The sequence below is a fragment of the Tetranychus urticae genome, chromosome 2 (assembly GCF_039701765.1).
Source record: "Tetranychus urticae isolate SD_2017Ah chromosome 2, NJAU_TeUrti_SD_1.0, whole genome shotgun sequence".
In the NCBI taxonomy this organism is placed as follows: domain Eukaryota; kingdom Metazoa; phylum Arthropoda; class Arachnida; order Trombidiformes; family Tetranychidae; genus Tetranychus; species Tetranychus urticae.
Window position 1 is genome coordinate 2673560 of NC_142959.1, and position 20832 is coordinate 2694391.

The 20832-nt window shown below is 32.6% G+C and overlaps 3 protein-coding genes and 1 long non-coding RNA gene across 11 annotated transcripts; 2 read left to right on the plus strand and 2 right to left on the minus strand.

Moving 5' to 3' along the window:
* Positions 1-149: 149 nt before the first annotated feature.
* Positions 150-6941, plus strand: LOC107363756 (uncharacterized). 8 transcript variants are annotated; one of them, XR_016198937.1, is made up of 8 exons: positions 150-781; positions 902-3308; positions 3385-3444; positions 3507-4311; positions 4489-4776; positions 4865-5142; positions 5646-5752; positions 5841-6941. It is a non-coding gene; the product is annotated as an uncharacterized LOC107363756 (long non-coding RNA). The 8 variants fall into 8 exon arrangements; XR_016198936.1 differs by having other exon boundaries at positions 150-701; XR_016198938.1 differs by having other exon boundaries at positions 150-556.
* Positions 2398-4054, minus strand: LOC107363755 (cuticle protein 16.8). The gene is made up of 4 exons (XM_015931026.3): positions 3823-4054; positions 3503-3661; positions 2979-3057; positions 2398-2912 (listed from the first exon to the last, which is right to left on the minus strand). The coding sequence occupies exons 1-4, from the start codon at positions 3829-3831 to the stop codon at positions 2578-2580; spliced, it is 582 nt and encodes a 193-aa protein (XP_015786512.1). The 5' UTR covers positions 3832-4054; the 3' UTR covers positions 2398-2577.
* An 869-nt stretch (positions 6942-7810) lies between the features above and the next one.
* Itpr (Inositol 1,4,5,-trisphosphate receptor) lies at positions 7811-18487 on the minus strand. Its single transcript, XM_015930829.3, has 6 exons — positions 14337-18487; positions 13979-14101; positions 13130-13816; positions 12829-13015; positions 12139-12740; positions 7811-11649 (listed from the first exon to the last, which is right to left on the minus strand). Exons 1-6 carry the CDS (start codon positions 18009-18011, stop codon positions 8659-8661), a joined length of 8265 nt encoding a protein of 2754 aa, XP_015786315.2. The 5' UTR covers positions 18012-18487; the 3' UTR covers positions 7811-8658.
* A 298-nt stretch (positions 18488-18785) lies between these two features.
* LOC107363592 (cysteine desulfurase) lies at positions 18786-20832 on the plus strand. The gene is made up of 3 exons (XM_015930830.3): positions 18786-18939; positions 19071-19286; positions 19365-20832. The coding sequence occupies exons 2-3, from the start codon at positions 19178-19180 to the stop codon at positions 20594-20596; spliced, it is 1341 nt and encodes a 446-aa protein (XP_015786316.1). The 5' UTR covers positions 18786-18939; positions 19071-19177; the 3' UTR covers positions 20597-20832.

Genomic DNA, 20832 nt, shown 5'->3' on the forward strand with positions numbered 1-20832 from the left:
TAATAATGATTGAGGCGAAAAAAAAACGCCAGCTTCTGAAGTTTATTGAACTGTTGATGAAAAGCGTTTGTTTTTTGCGCTTCTTTTACCTCGGCGCTTCTTAATGGCTAATGGTGAATCCATCTGGTTGTTAAGGTTACTCAAAATTTAAGCAAAAAATCGGTTTTTTGTATCGACCTTTTGAACATCATTATTATTCGTTGGAATCGACTTCATTAATTTCATTATTTTAATTTGGATGCTTTCATTTGCTCTCTCATCTCACCTTGGTTTGCCTTCGTGCAAGGTTATCATGGGGTCAACCCCCAAAAAAAGCAAAATCTTGCTTCATTTTTTTCTGTTTTGCTGTTTACCTTTTTTTCAGTGCTTCTACTTTTTTTTCATTTGCTATATTTTACCTGTTCAACAATACAGGTTATCAATTTGAGTTATGCATCGGTGTTTTTTGGGTGATTTTCAAGGTTGTCAGGTTCATCATCTTTATCGCATCTATCCTGTTGATATTATGGTTGTGTGCATCTGTTGAGACAGTTTATACAACCTTTCTTGTCTTTTGGTTGGCGTTTTTTTTTGTTTGTCTTCTTCTTTTGGTGTCTCTTTTTATTTGTGTATTTGCATTTCGCTCATTGCTTTGCCTAACAAGTGCCAATAAGAGTATTTGTGTGTCTGCCATTTATGAATGAGTTTTGTGTGCTTTGTTGGTAATTAACTTGATGGTTAAATGCTTTTTTGGTGACTTGGCTTTGCTAAGCTCAAGTACTTGGCGTAACCTTGTTGATAGGTTAAACCAATTCTTCCTTAATTTAACATTCAATTGTTATTATTCAAATTTTGACTCTAAAAATGATTATCAGTCAAGAGTGAGGATCAATAATTAGTAAATTTTTCCATTTCCTTGCAGGTTTTCGAGGTACTATGGTTTAATACACAGAATTTCAATGCTTCAACTTGCTGGTGACTCTTAAAGGACCTTTTTCATTTTGCTCTCACTTCATTGCCAATGATTAGGTTCATTTGTTGTTTATTACATTATTGTGATGAACAGTTAAAATTGAATCAACGCTTTTTTATTGTTTATGGGGAGGAAGAAGACAATGACAATTAACATCATCCTTTATTACAGTTGAAGTCTCAAAGAATTGAAGGTGATTTGATTTTAAAACAATTGATTCGCAATACAAGTTAAGATAAAGGATAAAGGCCAAAAAAGATGAGAAATTGGAAAATATCAAAATTTATTGTTGTAAATTGATTGATTATAATTTAATGGCTGGTTCCAACAAAAAGCAGTGTTAACACAGATTGTTGATTAAAAAGACCATCAAATTTAGTGAAAATTTTAAGCAATTTTTGGCTAGTTAAGGTGCTTTTGATAAAGGTGAAAAAAGCTGAAAAGCTGAAAAGTAAAAGTCAAATGCGCTATTCGATGCAATGTTGCACCGTTAATAATATTGTAATACAACAATCAAATAGATGACAATCATTATCATCCAATGGAACCAAACAGTTACATCCTTTGACATTATAGTCTTGCAAGACTGTTGATTGTTTAAAATTGTAAAAGTAAACAAAATTATAATCATGAAATAAGTGAATCTAAACTGTAATAATAACTATAATAATGATAATCAAAGACTTAATAATGGTAATAGTGTTAACATTTGAAAAGGTTTGTACGATTATTTATGCTAACTAAAACTTGTAGACTTAAGTCTGTAATACAGTTGCGTATAAATGGTTGAGTTAATTTCATTTCAACAAACATTGACTATCATTAACTATTAATTGAACAATTTAAAAGACATTATTTAACACTTTGCAAGAATATAATTATTAATAAACTATAAGGTAGATGAGAAAGCAAAGAGCGATTTCACTTTTCAAATACTTTGTGTCAATTGATTCAGTAAATCAATCTGAATCTGAGTAAACTTTTTTTGATTACAATTTGAATAAAGTCGATAAGGGCTCATTTTGGACTGATTGAACGATTATCTAGCGAGGAAAAATTTTAAAGTTGAATAATCTATTCTGATTCTGATTGAGCGGTTAGATATTATTGTTATATCTCAAGTAATCCTTGGTTTAAACAGATACTATTAAAATTTAAATTTAAATGATGATTATGATGGTAAGCTAATGACTCTAATCATAATTGAGAGTAGATTGATTTTGTGGTGAAAGACGAAAAATGATCTTGGCTTGTGTTTAGATTATTGTCAGTTGTGAGACTGTCATGTTGGGATACCTTAATCATTAGTAATGATTGGAAACATTTGATAATTATATTTGATTGAGCGATCATCAATAAATTGCCAGTGATGATGGTGTGATGATGGAGAAAATTGTTAAAGTTGATCGTAAATTGATTGTTCAAACATTGTTCACTACTGAAAATTGAAAAGTAAATGAGAAATTAATCACTTGTTTCATTTTCTTATCGATAAATAATGTTATTAAAATAGATTAATAATAATGATACAGAGAGGAAAAGAAAAGTAAAAAATGTTTGATTGTCAAATAATGTTACTTTCTCATTTATCCTATGAAAACAATTGAAATGATGGTTGATTAACTCTAATAATTGTGATATTCATAGGGTCGTTTGTATTCCTCGTAATAACTGGGTTTAGATGAGTAAGATGAATATGGCTTGTATCCATAGCTTGGAGCATAAGAAGGTGTCAGATATGCTGGTGCGGCATAAACTGGTGCTGGTGAGGGCGAACTTGTTGCTGGTGGTTCCTTTGAGTACATTTTAACATCAGCAGGATCTGAGTTGGCTGTTCCTGGTTCATTTGTGGTTACGGTTGCTCTAAACCCATAATCATCGGCAATATAATCTACTTTACGGTAAACTCCATAAGCATCAGTGTAACCGTAGGAGCCTCGCTTATTACCATGTTCATCACCTGAAACAGAAAGCAAAAATCATTTAGGAATCAACCAAGAAAATAATATATTTTTTCAACTCTTACCTTCTTCCATACGGTGATTGTTGTTTCCATAACCATCATCAATATCATAGCCGAAACTGTAAGGGTAACCATTGTTTTCCTGGTTTTAAGTGTAACATAAGTGAAACAAAAAGTTTAGACAAAAGAGATTACATTAAGTTCATAGTTGTTGAATTAGTGAGAAACAAGGAAAGAAAGACAATTGTCATCACAATCATTAATCATGGATGATTTAACACTAACAACAGGTTATTATTACTCGTTAACATAAGCTTTCACATTGTCAAAAAATGAATATCATGGGTAAAAGAACTGGGTTAAATGGTTTTAACAAAGAAACGGTTTTACGAGGTTAATATCCCTTTCTTCATTTGAAAACAAAGAGACTAAACCTTTCTTATCTAATTAATCCTTTTTTCTTCGTAAGATGGCGATGCTGGACAAACAATCAATTAAACATGTTTATTATAAAACAAAAATACTCAATGTAAGTAAAATTGTGATTTATTCATTTAGTTAACTGATTTGTTTCTCTTTTTACTCACATAGGTTGGCTCGGAATAAGATTGCTTATGATGAGTGTATGATGGAGTAGGGATAGCATAGGAATCCTTTGGAGTTGGTGAATACTTAGGTGCAGGAGTATAGCCATAGTAAGCTGGTGAAGCTGTTACTATAGTTATCAAGGTAATTCCGATGAGTTCCTGTTGGAATTAAAAGGAAAAGAATAAAATATCAAATTAATCCAAGATGTCTTTGGTGGTAGAAGCTGCGATGTTAAAGGACAAATTGAAGAAACCAAAAACTAATCACTGTAAGTCATCAAGAAGTCGTTGAAACTTATGGTCATTATTTTCAATATTACCTTGAGCATGATGGTGATAGTTTGATAAACAGTGATTAATGGGACACAAAACAGGAAAATGGACTAATTTGGTGGATCACAATGGTGTTAACGTAAACTAGGAATACTCGTTGGTTGCTGTCTTGATGGTCAATGAAATTCAGTGGTGATGATGGTTGTTAAAACAGCAAAATGGTAACGGAAGGAAGAAGGAAGTAATACTTCGTACTACGTGAAAAAAACGAAACTGATCGACAACTGTCCAGTTAGAGAGTTGAATGTGGTGCTTATATAGTGATGGACATTGCATGATGAAGGAAACCTCCTTACCTGGTGAGGACTCCTCCAGAGTCATGATGATGAAAAAAAACAACACAGTAGAGGGGAAAGTTTTTGGATGAAAGTTGAATTGCGATTATAAGAAAGCATTTTAAGCCTGGCAAAGGAGGAGACTCGAGATATGCTGAATATTTTGATTATGATGAAGAAACAGATGAAGAAAGTGAAAAGGTCAGAATGAGGTCATGTGTGAGTGAAAGTATTAGATTATCTTGATTTTCCAATGAAATTCGGTTAATTTCATTTTAACACTTTCCATTCAAATGAAGGGCAACTTCAATTTCAATCAATATTTTGACATTTAAACAACTTTTACTTTTTTTCTCTTTTCTTTTCATCAATTTCTAGATTTAATTGGAAAACTTCACAATTTATCGACTATTGATGGTTATTATTTTGGGGGTGATTAATTGATAATGGTTGGTTGACCTGTGTCCAATTTGGTTCTTTACGTTGCCTTCCAATCCAAAACAATTACCAATCAATTTGGATAATATTTGATTTACTGGTTCCATTATTTTAAACACTCAAGCCTATGTTGTTGTTGATGTTGGACAATTGAAAGTTAATTGTTGACAATAGTAGGCACAGCAGGAATAAGCTGAATTAAGTGAATCAATTCGTGGTCAAGTACAGGTGAGAATTGATAAAAAAGCTTTAAAAATGACAATACATTTAATTTTCATTTCTTTCATTTCTAATATTGAATTTTTCTCTTTTACAGACTTTAATTGTTACCAGGACAATATGAATTATCAAATTCAAGTTTAATTCAATATTTTCAGTTGACTGTCTTTTAACAGTTTCATTCAAGTTTCATTTAATCCAATCAATTTTGCTGTTTGCCTGTAAAGCCACAGATAAGCGTAATTGTGCGAAAATGAAACGATTTGAATGTTTAAACGAGTTAACTGTATTATAAGTGTTGATTCATTGAACAATTGTTTAATTGTATCACAAGCTGATAATGAATTGATTGAATGTTTAATTTACTTGTTTTAGGTAACAGACAATGAAGTTGAAGAGTAAAGCAAAATTTGATTAACTCTTTACATCTTAACCAGACTTCCTTAATAGCGTTAATCATACTACTAATATAATGTCATTAATGCTAATAATTATGTTGGAAATTGAATAGGAAATGATGATAATAGTTAATTAAATGACTACTAATATGAAAAAATATGATGACAATGAAGCATAAAATTGTCTCAATCAAATTATCTTTCAATTTACGACTCTTCCAACAAATATCAATTTATTTGTTACAACTGTTGATATTTAATTTTTGATCAATTTTCACTATTGATGCAAAATTACAAATTATTGTAATGAATTCAGATTAGATGAAATGAAATTTTCATTAGAAAAAAATATCTTTTCATGTTTTCTAATTAAATTTTTAATCAACCATAAAGTTGAATTAATAGAGTTTAAAGAGCAACAATTGTTATTGAGTTATAAATTGAAATGATTAACTTTTCAATTGACCTTATAATCAACAGTTTGGACAAATAACTGATCAATGATTTGAACCATTTTGTGTATTGATTGGTTTATCATAAATCACTTAACATATAGAATTTGAAGAAAATTTAATTTTCAATTAAAGGTGAGTTGAATTTGGTCCAATCAACAGTTGAATTGTAATCGATATTTAAAAGTAATTTCAAATTTTCTTCTTATTTTCATCTAAACAGATTAATCAAAGTTCAGAGTCAATCATTGATATCAATATTAACCATTTGCAGATTCATCTATGATAATGATATAATAATCAATGATTTCCTGGATGGTAAAGAAATCGCAATCAAAAGGAAAAAATGGAAGTAAATTCAAGTGAAAACATTAAGTAAACTGTTACAATTGAAATTAAGGAATAACATTTGATTGGAAAATTTGACGCATCACTATCAACACCATCCTGATGATCGTTATAATCATCATCATCAGGCAAACTGTTTCACCCTTACCAATCTCAACATGAGTTTAATCGATTCAATCGTCATTTCTTGGTGAAAAAAAACACCATAACCATTTCATCGGTTTACATTTTTTCCTTGCTCTTGCTGCTTCTTCCTAAACCAGTTTAAATCATAATGAGATGCTTAACCTGTTGATCGGTTCGCAGTTATGGAACGAGCAAAGTAAATGTACCAATGCAATTCAATTCACACCTACCCAATCAAGCAATCAACAGGCAATGTTAACCAGTGAAACAAATTGATCAACTGTAATCATCACTTTATATCCATTACTTTTGGTTTATACATATTGGAGCAACATTATAAATCTCACTTCAAGTTATCCACTAATTGTATGGCAATCATCGACAAACATCATTACCAATGTTTGCAAAACTGGCCTCACTAATTTACCTCAAAAGTTAATCAAAACAGAGAGCAATCATTGACAGGATCAAGAGTGGCTTTGATGGTTAATGGTCAATAATTATGCTTATTGTTTAATCATATGCTTTATCCTCTAATTGTAATCTCAAGCTCATTTTCAACAGATTGCAGTGTCTTCCAAGTCTCAGGTTTGACAAAATGTGTTTACTTTGTCAAATGGTTAATGATTTGGTTAACTAAACTGTTGGTTTTTAATTTTATTGGTGTTAGCATTTGTTGCTGTTGTCTCATCATTAACTCGAAAATTAACTCATAATTATTTAATATGGTAGCCTCTCAAATTCAACTGTATTTCAACCTCTTTTTACACTTTTTTGTTTCATCTCATTGTGTTACACTTGTTTTACTCGGCCTTACAAGACTTGTTTAATAAATGTATTTATATTTGTTTTTCATTTCGTTTTTTTGATTGTTTTATAATGTTTTGTGCGTAATTAGATGCATTTTAATTGTCAACTTAATTGTAGGCTCTAAGTTACCCTTAAGATCATCCGGTTATCATAAGAAGGAAGAAAAAGTAACAGCAAAATGTCAGGCAAACTCTTGACAAACAACATCTTTTAATCACCATAAGAGTTGGAACTGCCTTTTACAATTGATTTGGGTCCATCTTAATGTCTCAATGTTGATTAGATTGATTGTTATTCATTGTTGTTCCATTTAGTCTCAAGGTAACTTCATTAAACAATAACAATACAGTATTGTAATCAACGTTTTGCGAGTTACAAATTTTTAATTCCTTTTATTGATTTCTAATTGTTAGAAGTCATACTTACAATAATATTATGATTATGTTAATCCATTGTTTTTCATTGATTCACTAACCTGAGTCAACTTTAGTTTCACTGTGATTACTGGTTTGTCTGATCATTGTTATCTTTTAAATCACAATTAGTTTCTTAAGATTCAAGATTAATTAACGCTACTGTTCATTTAAGTGGTGGATTAATGGCAACATGGAAACATTGGTAAACTGATTGGTAATGTGTAGGTTGATTAAGATTTAAAAGGTAGACTTACAGATAGAATACATTTTCAATATTTCATGCAAATCTATTGTTGACTTTCAATGTGTTCAATAATTAATCATTTGTAAACGGATTAACTCGGTAAATTCAGGTTATTAAGATTAATCTTTTTACTCAGACTCTAACACTCATTTGACTTATTAGACTCATGATGGTTTTATATCTCGAATTGTCATTGAATTTCGTATTTCTTTCTCGATTCATTGTAACAATAAAAAATATTAGCTGATTTAATGGCAAACAAATCACTCTGCTTTATTGTAGTTAAGTTCATGTGTTGTTTTTTCATCAGAAATTACATAAATCTAATTTTGTTTTTTGAGCATATTTTAATTTTAACTCTTTGATTATTTAGGTTTGTTTTAGTAAAATAAGCTCAACAAATCATTTGTTTTTTGGTTTACAGTCAATTGCAAATTAAACTCAATTCAAAAATTGGGTTTTTCTTTGTCTATTAATTGCAGGGAAATGAGGATGACTTATATCTGTGACCAAAAGGATTCAAAATGGGACAACGGGATTGATTGGAATGATAATTAAGGAATTGGTAACAAAAAAAATGTTTAACAGTTGAATATAATGCATTTAGTTTCTCTCACAATGAATCAACCCATTGAAACAATTGATTGCAGTTTGATATATTAGACTTGCACTTTTTTACACATGAGAATATATTTATAAATGAATATTTTGTGTTCCTCTTTTTTTTTGTCTAATTGATTTAAACTAAGTGTTCTAGTCGGCAATGATTCAATGGGTTACATTCGTTGTTAACAATTGATTATGAATAAACATTATTACACTTTGAACAATACACAGATTATTTTCATTAAGCTAGTCAATAACGATAATATTCTGGTATTAATAATATCAGTAATAACTATATTGTGCAGTTGCTTTCATTGATCCATTCATCAACAATTGGTTAAATTGTTTTTTTGGTGCCATTTACACCTTGTGTGCCTTGAAAATTTCATCAGGAAATCATTTTGGAAAATTAAATTTTCAAATAAGAATGTATCACTAATACGTTAATTTGTTGATTATGATTAATTTGTTTCTTCTTTTCGTTAATTCCTTCAACAGGGAGTAAGAAGAGTCATGGGATCTCTTGAATTGGGTAAACCTTGAGAGTCTAGTTCACGGGAATAGGCAAATCTTTCTGGAGCTCGGAAAAATTCAAGCTGCATTTCTGAATCAGATCCTTCGAGTGACATTGCCTTCCGAATTGGGAACCAAGTCCAATCATTTTTCTCCATCAACTTATAAACATAGGTTTCAGGTCCAGTAAATTCAGTCTTAGGCTTTGTTCGTAAGAGTATCATAAAATACAGATAATGCCACATATGATGTTCTCGAGCAATGTGACTTTCAAACGAGACACCGGCTCGGTTGTCAAAATCAGCTCGAGGAAGGCCACAAATGAAACAAGTGTTTCTCAAAATGTCTTCCTTCTTTTGCTTCTCTTGTCTGAGATCTGCAAAAGTGTCAATGATAATACCAAAGAACAGGTTAAGAACGATAACATTGATAAAGAAATAGAAGAATAATTCATAGATGACTCTTCCATAATATAGGCTCTCTTCTGAAGAAGCCGATCGTAAAACATCTCCAATTCCACCACCTGAACGTAAACCATAGTTGATTGTGGTGATGAGACATTGGAATAGAGTTTTACATGAGTATTCAGTTGCTGAAGTGTCTTCAACCGTATCTTGAGGAACATATTCCCGACGAAAGTCAAGATTGAAGTAAAGATAACCAAAAACGGCTGCAATGTGTATCAAGATGAGAGCTAAAAGACAGGTGAGAAGAAGTGACTTTGAATTTCGTGTTACAGAACGGATAACATTGCGAAGTGTCTCCTCTTGGTAAATGACATGAAGTAAGAGAGCAGAATAAAAGAGTGGATGAAATAAGCCAAGAGTACAAAATGCAAGGTAAACACAATGATAAATCATTTCATAGTCCATTAATATCATACGCCAACCTCGTCTATAACCACGATTGATGATGAAACTGAATAGATAGACAACAGTGATAATAATGTCTAATATGCCACAAATGTAAATCACAGATTGAGGTCCAGTGGTATGAATTAAAAGCCATGTAGTGAGGACAACAGTTAACCGAAATGTTCCGTCAAATACTAAATCAAGGGATCTTTTATGAGTACCAAAAAGATACAACCAAAGACCGACAACCAGACAAGCTAAATAGGAACGATAATCAAGTTCAATTGGAGTTTCACCAAAAGGATAGTAACAGATAACTATTATGTTTAATAAAACGGCCAATTGGAATGAAAGAGAGCCCCATTTGGACATGTATCGTGATATAGCATGAGAAAGACGTTTTGTAGACTGTAAGTCACGTTGCCATTCCATTTCTGCTTGAAGATTATCAACTTGGCGGAAAAAGTCGGGGACTTTTGAACGTGCCTTTTCGTCCATTTCTGTGCGATGAAGAACCTTTTTCTTTGTTTCTTCAGTTAGGAAATGACATTGTTCCGGGACTGCGAAAACAATGAATTCAACACGCTGTTCTGGACTATCACGACGAACAACTTCAACTTGAGCAGTTTTCTTTTGAAAGAAAGCAATAGCATCGCGACAATCCTCCTGTTGCTGTTCATGATTGATTTGCTCATTCAACTCAACCGAATATCTTTGGCATTGGTGGCATAAAATGTAAATATTGTGGCCAACTTCAATTTCCTTGACCTCTTCAGATTCCTCGCCGTCTTTGAGAGCTGATGGGTTACCACGATGTGCTTCCGTCTCCATATATTTTTTATACTTTTGATAGATCTCACAAGAGTGATGGATGAGATTAGCACTTACAATTTTGGCCACAATCTCGGCAAAATCAATATCTGATCTGGATTCGATAATAGCAAGGAGCAATTTCGATGCGTTAATCTTGAGTGAGCGAACATCTTCCATGTATTTGCTATCAAGTTCAGCTCGATTTTTTATCAACTCAATGATAAATTCAATTCCATTGCTTTCACATTTAGCTATGCAGTTTTGATTCTCATGACATGGACCTTGACAGTATTCAATTAGTGTTTTGACCGTTTGATTGAATAATCCAACATTTTCTTCATTCAGATAATTACCATCAATTGTTTTAGTCTTATGAGAGCCACATAGTTTGATTAGGAACTTAAATGTTTCTGCAACCAGATTTTGATCCTTCTTTTTATCATTTCGAAGTAAATCTTGCATTTCTCTATAATGATTTTCACATAAAAGCCTAAGAAATTCAAGAATTTCTTCCATGATGGTTACTTCGGGTGGAAGCTTAGACTTTTTACAAGGAGCCAATTGGTGGCTTATCATAGCTGCAAATGTATTTGGAGTAATACTTCCACTTCCATGAGACTCAGTTCGCAAGTTAAGAAAGTCTTCATCTTGAAAACTGGGTTCCACGAAAGTTCCTAAAGGTTTGTTGGATAAAACTTTATATCCTGATTCTGTAGCAGCAATTGCGCTATTTAACTGATTCTCTTTGTCCTCTGTGACTTTGCCAGAATTCAAAATGTTTGCAACAGCTCGAGGGGAAGGTGAAACAGAAGGAAGAGGAGGTGGCATAGGAAATTCCGTCACAGGAGTAGCGTCGCGTTCAAGTAATGTTTTGCTCGGTGTTGAAGGGCTTTTGGCAAAAAGTTGACTTTTGAAGCCAGTTTTGTATGCCTTTTGAGCTATGACCATGCGATCGTAAAAATTTTTTATGAACTTTTCAGATCCATTTTGTATTTCCTTGTAGAAACTCTTCTGAATATTTTCATTACCATCATTAAGAAGTGCTTTACCAAACTTAATGGCATATATAAAGATGTTTTCATTTGGATTTCTCATTATAATTTCAACAACAATTTTAGGAGCGCCCAGAGCATTCAATTCATTTTGTATAAAACGTAAGTCTTTAGAGCTTCGTGAATTTTGAGATGGTAATGATGATGATGATGTTGGATATGGTTTGTTATCTTGATTGCTATTTGTTGTTGAATTGTTGTTAGCCGGTCCAAAGTAGCGCTCTTTAAGTTGCAGTCTTAAACTTTCAGCCTAAAATCAGGTAAAAGAGAAAAGAGTAAATATTAAATAATGTTTTTGATACAAAGTATGATAAATGATAAACGAATTGTACTTATAAATAAATAAAAATATTTTGAGATAATAAAATGAACCATTAAAAGTCTTTATGTTTTTTCAAATTAAAGTTCAAGATGAAATAAGAAACAAAAGTAAATGAAAATTGAAGTTTATCATGCAATTTTTTCGTTAACGAGACAATTTTTTTTACAAAACTAATCAGTATTGTATTAACAAGATTTACCTTGGCTTCAAGGCTGAGCTCGTATTCAGTAGGCTCAGGAAGCTCCTTGAAAAAATTGGTCAGCATTATTAGTAAAAGTAGAAGGAAAATCAAGTGAAATGGTAAGTTGATTTAATTACTTGTCATTAGTGAGATATCAAGATAGTGTAGCAATTAAGGAATGATTTTAGAGATAGATTGAAAAGATGGAAGACAAATGAATGTGTAACAATATTTACCTGATTCGTTTTATCATCAATGACAAGCTCTGTTAAAATTTGTAATGTCTGTATGATGACTTTTTCATCAGTTTTAATTTGTTCTTTGGTTCCATACATAACAAGAGCTAAGATATGTTGAATAAGATGACTAATGAAAAGGCCTGAGAACAGTTTATGGTGCATTTGAGTATCAATAGGAAATAGAGCCGCAGGTTGATAGAAGACATCAATCAATACGGATAATTCAGCTTTAATTTTAGGCTCTAACTCGGTTCTTTGTTCATCTATTAAATTTTTCCAATTTGATTGAACAATGTCATCTTTCAGAGATGAAGATAAAGGTAGATTGAATTGATCACTTGTTTCCTGCTGTTGTTGATAATGTTGCTGGGACAATAATGGTAGATCATTTGATGAAGAAGATGTTGATTCAGTTCCATTTAATTGAAGACGAGGCGGTCGCTTTCGAGCTGGAGGTGTCGGTGGAGTTTTTGTTTCATCATTAGTTGATATCGATTGATTGTTTTTGTCATTAGGTGCTGAACTTATTTGAACCTTTGGAGGTTCTTTCGATAAATTAGCTCGCTGTTGATCAGACTCGGAATGAGATGTTTCTCGAGCTAAATAAGGAGACAAGAAAATGATTAATGTTTTGTCAAGTAAAATTGAAGTCTCAATCAAAAATGGTTATTAAGATCAAAGACTTGCCTAATTTTTTCTGCCAAGCAGATGCAAATTTAGCAACATCTACATTTAAAGATGCACTTCTATCGCCTAATTTAGATAATATTTCCATGGTTTCACGAATTTCTTTCTTCAACTTTTGCTCAATATTCTCCGGCACAACGAATCTTTGATTAACTAATTCTCCCAAGTTTTTGATGGTTTCTGCTGACTGTGAAAAAGTGTATAAAATAAAAAAGGAAATGGAAAGACATTATTTTTCATAAATGTAAGAAATTAATCTTAATAACATAAACTTTGCGTTAAATTGTGCAAATTAACTTACACTTGCAGCATTTGATGAAGTTATAAAAGCTCTAATCATGTAAAGAAATCCACGAGAAAAGTAAGAAGTCCATTCATGATCCAATGTTGATTTGGGTTCAGTTACTTCGGTCAATGTTTTCCTAATATCATCAATTAAATTACCAATCAATTTGGACATTTTAGATGAACGGCTTATCTCTTCTTGGTGAATTTCCGTCTCAATATACGAGTTGGTCAACAATCGACAATAAGCTTCTTTAACTCGCGGTGTACAATTGTTGTCCTCAATGATGTGAGCAATATAATCAAATGGACATAATCCAGCACAATCTTTCTCATTGTTTTTGTTTTTACCCTCTGTACAGGCAGCCAATAAGTCTATTAGTTTAATGTGAAACCATAATTCACCTTCTTTATCCGCTTTCGTAGACATCATTGATCTCATTAATTCTCGTATTTTTTCACCTCCATCCCAGTCAAAAATGTCCTCCTTGTGAAATTTGAGTTCATTCAAAATTTTGGCTTGCACATTGGGCAAAGCTTTTCCTTCAGACTTAACAATGGTTAACAGGAAATCAAGGAAATATGTTTTTTTGCCTTGAGAAATAATAAAATTGACACATTTTCTAATTGCCTCTTCGTTAATTTCATTGCACAGTTTCTCATTGTTAACGAAAATGCTCATTAAAGTTTGCATCTCAAGTTTCTGTGGAGGTAAAAAACAATGTAAGAAAAAGGTTATTATTTTGTGAAAGCAACAGGAAAGAAAGGAAAAGGAGAGAAACAGGATTGAACAATTATATAAACATGATATGGTAAAGATTAAAGGAAACAAAATTTATTCTCATCAACGAGTTAATTTGATTACCTCTGGCTTGAGAAATCTTTCATAGTGTTCATAAAGCTCCTCTTGATTGGTTGGATTATTGAAACAAAAGTCTTGTAAGAGTTCATGTGTTCGTTCAAAGATTTTCTTTATGTGATGATCATTCTGTTTAAGGGTTGAGAGAGAAAAAGGAAGAAAAACAAAAAGTAAATTAGATTGAAAAATGGATAAAGTTAAGGGAAAGGAAAAGTTATGTCATCAAATATGTAATAATTAATACATATTATGATAATGGTGGTGTTGATAGTGGTGGAAAAATGATGATGGAATCAGAAAGAGAGAGAGAGAGAAAATTCTAGTAAATAGCTTTTTCTTTCCTCTCTTTTTCAGCTCTAATTACCTCGTCATAATTAATTGACAACAAATCGACTAGAATCTTTACCAATCCTCTTGATTGGAGTAGACTTTGCTCTAATTTCTTGGCTTTATTGGTTGATCTATCACGGCAACAGTAAGATAGAGTTCGCAGAATTATGTCAACCCGATTATACCTTTTTATCTGTTCGTCTTTAATATCGATTTGGAGAAGTGAATTTGATTTGCTTGAACCAATCAGTAAAGGATAATTGGGTATTCCGGAAGGAGGTGACGGTAAATCGCGATCTTCATCACGCAAACCAGACTTTATTTTATCTTCATCGTCTCTTTTTGATTTGGTGTAAACCCAAGTTTCCGATTCTTCAACGTATTCCTTTAAAATTTCCAAAGCTTTGCGAAAATATTCATAAATTTGAACATCCTCTTTTTTAATCAACAATTGCACTTGCCGCAAAGCATTGAGAAACTCTTTTCTTTGTTTAAATTCCCTTATCAACAATTTCATTGCTCCAGACACTAATGAGTATGCCATGGAGTTAATGATGAAACTTAATAATATTTTCACTGATATGAAACCCATTGATCCATCAAGGTTAGTCTTTGAATCTTCAAATATAGCTTCAACATCTTCGGAGGATATTTTCAACGGTGTAGACAAGTTTTGGCTTTGATCCTTAAAATGGACCAAAATATATGTTATCCGATAGTCCAGTCTTATGTCATAAATAAAATTTAATATCTCTATGATGTTTAATCTTATGTCCATGGATGGTCCTAATCCTAATGATCCTAACGGTGGCTTTGATATGCTTTGTGCTTGTTTATGTTCTGCCATCTTTTTCTCGACAACTACTCTTAAACCTTTCGGGATACTTTCATTCTTTTCATCTGGTTCATCAAGTTTCTCTGATTTTTTCAAAATGTCCAATATTGTTTTGTTTAAATTGATCAACTTTTTGAAATTAAAAAATCCAAAAAGCATTAAATTTCGTACCAATTTCATTACTTCAAGGGTTAGATTGTTAATGTAATCTTTATTTCCTTGTCCAACCATTTTAAGATAATTTTCAACAAAATTAATAGTATTTGCCAATGCATTTTGAGTCTCTTTACGAGCACCATCAGCTCCAACCTTCAATTTAGCTTCAACAATATCGTAACTGTCAAACTCTTCGGGTGTCGGTATATCAGCCCAAACACGAGCATACTCGATTGGTTGTATCATTACATTGGGCTTACAATCAACGTGAAGATGAAGCATTAGACGGCAAAAAACTGCCCTCAACTCTATCGGTAAATCTTCGTCAACCATACATTGATGAATCAATTCAATACTTAGTTTCTCTGTATCTTTTAAATATCCAATGGCGTCATATTGTCTTTTGAAACACATGGCACAAAACAAATCCAATTGATTGCAATAGTATTTAAGCATTTGTTCAGCATTGGATTCTCCATGATTTGATCTTCTAGCATCGGAAACCAACTGTTTGAGAGATATTTTTGATTCAGGACGAGATGAATCTGGATACAGGTAGACTTCATTGTTCTCCATTTTAGTGTGAATCAAAGCATCTTGATTTTCAAAGAGCAGACATTTACAAAAACTTTCTTGGGTTTTGACAGATTCACCATCACATACACATAGGTTTTTCAGTAAATCTAATATATTTGATTTACTCTCTTTTTTGGTTTCTTTGGGTGTTTTAAGAAGTGATATAAATAATTTAATTTCATTTTCACCAACAAAACCTTCCATAAACTGAGTATTACCCTGGATCAACACTGTTATGGTTTCCAAAGCTGATTCTTCTGTCTGTTTATGCTCCACTTGACCAATTATGAAACTAAATTTTTTACTTATTTCCACCTGATTTTTACGATAGTCTTTTTGACTTAATTGAAGAATCCGGTATGCATAGCGAAGTATTTCAACTAAATATCGATTGTACTCCGGGTCGTCAGGGATTGAATCTTTTTTAACAAACGGAGCAGCTAAAAGCTCAAAAATAATCTGTAAAAGCTTTTGTTCTCGCACCAGCTTTTGTCTATCTCGGTCAGGTATAACCGATGAGGTGCTTGGTGGCTGTGGTTTTGACTCATCTTTGGGTTGGTTAATGATAAAAAACATTAAATCAAAAAGCAGTGATTTAAGAACTTTTCTTTCGGCAGCAGACAAGGAATGATCTTTCAATTTTTCTACAGCTGTTTTCAGGAAACGATGAGCATCGTTGACAAAATCAAGATCACGAACTTCTGAGAATGAAACTGGAATTATCTGGAAAACCTCTTTATTTCCATTTTTTTGCTTTGCAATTACTTTAGACATGTAGAGAACAACTTGCTCTTTCTCTTTCTTTTGATTTTCATCGAAGAAGTCATTTGTATGATGTAACCAAGTACGGGTTGGTTGATTATGGATTCTAACAAAAGACTTATGTGGAACACAATCACCAATATTCACTTCCCGAGTTGGATGAAGGCGAAATTCAATTTTATCATCATATGTTGATGATGGAACAAGATACCATTGATTTGAATCTGGTTCAGCGGTAGGATCAGGAGCTAGTCCAAGATATTTCCCAGTCGATAAATGTTTGAATCTGATTGTTGAGTCCCAATGAGCTAATCCACCTCGAGGCACTTCACCTTGACGGATTTCAACTTCCCACAGAGCTTTAGAGCTGGTTGCGGACGTTGCTTCCGTTCTTGCGGTATATCTAAGGAACACTTTTTGTGATACAACCTTTTTACCATTATTTCCTGTTTCTTCTAGATCGTCTAGGGTTAAATATCGAGCTGATTCAGAGTGAAACAGACGGAAAACATCACCGGCTTTCAGGTAGCCTTCTAAATTTTCTCTGTAATCTAAGTAGAGAAGGATTTTCCAACTTGTTAAGGCATTGTGAATGTTGACCTCAAAGCAACCCTTGTGATCGGTATGTTCTCTGTTGGAAGCATGAAGACGTTGACCTGCTGACACAGAAACGAGAAAAATTTCATCCCCATAAGTTACCTGTTCACCGTTACCTCGAAATTTGAGACAATCTGTAACACGGAAATGTGAATTGTCATTTCCATCACGATCCAGAGAAACTCTCCAAGCAGAAGGATCTAGTTGAGCAGGAATTTTTGTAAATGCAGTAACATATTTATTGTTTTTAATGTTTAACAATTGTATAACATCACCATAATGTAAAATTTCCCCTCTTTGAGCTCGATTTTCTGCCTCATTTAAACGTTTTTCCTCTGTTGCAAAGGCTTTCAATTTGTTTAGCTTATTTTCATTACTGGAATCACGTAGTCGAGCCTCTTGATAATCTTGTTGAGCCTCATGTTTACCAGCAATACAAATACGATAGAGATAATCCCTCATCTTGGATGGCGTCTCAGTTAGATTACCATCACAGGTAACAGCAGCTCTTTCATCCACTGAATCAAGAGTAGTTAAAAAACCTTGAAATTTACCTTGAGCCACAAAAAGAGCAATGGTATCACCGATACGCACAGGAGAGTCACCAATGGTGGTTTGAATTTGTGAAGAATTAGTTGATTGTGGTGAAGATGAATTTGGTGAGAAAGGATGATGGTGTTGAGTTTGATGAGAACTTTGTTGAACGTGAGAATAACCATGGTAGGAAACTTGTTGTTGGTAATGTTGCTGGTGGTATAATGATGATGGACTGGTTGGCTCCATTTCTCGTTTGTACACTAAGCAGATAATAATATAAGATTGCACAAGTAAAAACAGTTAACCTTTCCTATTTTTGCATAAATTAATTTGTGACCTTTCAGGTTGTATCCAGGTATTACTGTAGATTTGCAAAAAAATAGAGAGACGAAAAATACTTTCGAAGCAATGGAATAGTGATAGATATAAAAGAATACAAAAACAACAAGAACAATAATATAATATAACAAAAAAAAAACAAAATCAAAACAAACAAAAACAAAACGAAATGATGATAATTGTTGACCTTGATGTAGGACAATACTGGTAAACAGTAATAGATAACTTGATTCTAGACTACATTGGAAAAATAAATGTAGAAAATTGTTGCCACAAAATAAACAACAATCAAAAATTAAATCAATATCAAAAAGGAAAAAATTGGAATTAAGTTACTTTACTGAAGACAAAAAATTTAATGAAAACTCTCCTCTTCAGGATTCAGGATGAACCATGCTTAGACATGCCCAATTCAGAGAACTATCTGCAAACCGCCATCTTTGAAATGGAAATATCAGAACGAATAATTGATTCTTAATCGCACCTAATCACCGTGCTCGCTGCTAATTAAAAGCATATTCGTTGTGAGTTCGCAAGAGTTCAAACGATCCAATGTAAGTTTAGTAAGTCTGAGCGAAGTGAAGTCTACAAGGGAAATAATCGAATGAGACTATCGATCTATCGGTCTAGCTAGTATCACATGTTCATGATGCAATTCATTTACGTTCTATTTTGCTTTTGTGAACATAATCATCGGTGACAAAATTTTTTGTGGTTTCAATCGACAATCCTATTCATTTAATTGTTGATTTTATTTATTGTTTACTGATAGAATTTGCTGCTTATATTAAAGCTGTAGAGTTTGCTGTTATTTTTCATTCTTGCTGTCAATTTCGTAAGTAATTTGTGTTTATTTTTATTTCCTGATCTATCTTTCACCTCTTTACATCAAATTATCGCTTCACTCTTTTTTATTTATTTTTCCTCTGTTTGTTGATTTCAACTAAATGATCTTATAATTTTCAGATTTTGTGATTTATCTTGTCATCAATGGGCTCATTGGTTTAAATTTCAAATCAAAGTTTCACAGGTGTATAACTTCATTTTTAAATCGTTGAAAGAAACATTTAAATATGTCTTTGAACAAACTATCAAGATCATTAACATCGAAGTTCTTATCACCACACTTATATGGATTGAATAACAATTTCAAACGAGACGCAAGTGCTTCAAGTACCGATGGTAAGTTTAAAACATTGCTTCAAAGCTATTCAGTTGAAGAATTTTGTTGATTAAACATTTCATTTTTTATTTTTTTAGGATCATCCAAGAAAACTCCTCAGTTGAGACCTTTATATCTCGATGTTCAAGCAACATCACCTATTGATCCTCGAGTTCTAGATGCCATGTTACCATACATGACATCTTATTATGGAAATCCTCATTCTAGGACTCATGCCTATGGTTGGGAGAGTGAAAAAGCAGTTGAAGAGTCTCGAGCTCATATTGCTAACTTGATCGGTGCAGATCCCAAGGAAATAGTTTTCACATCAGGAGCAACTGAGTCAAATAATCTTGCAATTAAAGGAGTTGCAAATTTCTATAAAGATAAAAGGAATCACATTATAACCACTCAAATTGAACACAAATGCGTTTTGGATTCATGTCGTTATTTGGAAAATAATGGATTCAGTATTACTTATTTACCAGTTCAACAGTCTGGTATAATCGATTTAAAAGATTTGGAATCGGCCATAAATAAGGATACTCTTTTAGTCTCTATAATGACCGTTAACAATGAGATCGGTGTGATACAACCAATAAACGAAATTGGAGCAATTTGTCGTAAAAACAAAGTCTTTTTCCACACAGACGCAGCCCAAGCAGTTGGCAAAATTCCATTAAATGTTGAAAGTATGAATATTGACTTGATGTCAATAAGTGGCCATAAATTATATGGACCTAAAGGGATCGGAGCTCTTTTTGTTCGTCGTAGACCGAGAGTTCGAGTTGAGGCCTTGCAAAGTGGTGGTGGTCAAGAAAGAGGATTGCGCAGTGGAACAGTACCAACTTTATTAGCTGTTGGCCTAGGATCTGCTTGTAAAATTGCTGCCCAAGAACTTGAATATGATCATCAATACATCAGCAAGCTTTCAGAAAGACTGGTGAATAAGATAACGGAAAATATCCCAGAAGTCATTATAAATGGAGATCGTGAGCGTAGTTATCCCGGTTGTGTGAATATGTCCTTTTCTTGTGTTGAAGGAGAAAGTCTATTAGTAGCCTTAAAAGAAATTTCACTTTCTTCAGGCTCAGCTTGTACATCAGCATCATTAGAGCCTTCCTATGTTTTACGAGCCATCGGAGCAGAAGAAGATTTGGCTCATTCATCTATTCGCTTTGGTATCGGTCGATTTACTACTGAAGCCGAAATCGATTTCACTGTTGAAAGGTGTATTCAGCATGTTCAAAGATTACGAGATATGAGTCCTTTGTGGGAAATGTTGCAAGACGGAATCGACATAAAGTCTATTCAATGGACACAACATTAATCTTGCAGTACATACAATCTTTATTTGAACTTTAAAAAAATTCAAATCTATAGATTTCTTGTAAAGAAATACTAATTAAGTCCGAACTGTTGAACAAATTGGACAAATTGTAAACCATCGCCCCATTAGTATTGTCTCGTCATTTAAAGAAATTTAAATTCAATAAATGTAAATGAATTAAAGCATGTTACAGAAATTAAATAATAAACTCAGTCAATTTGAATCTATTTATTAAA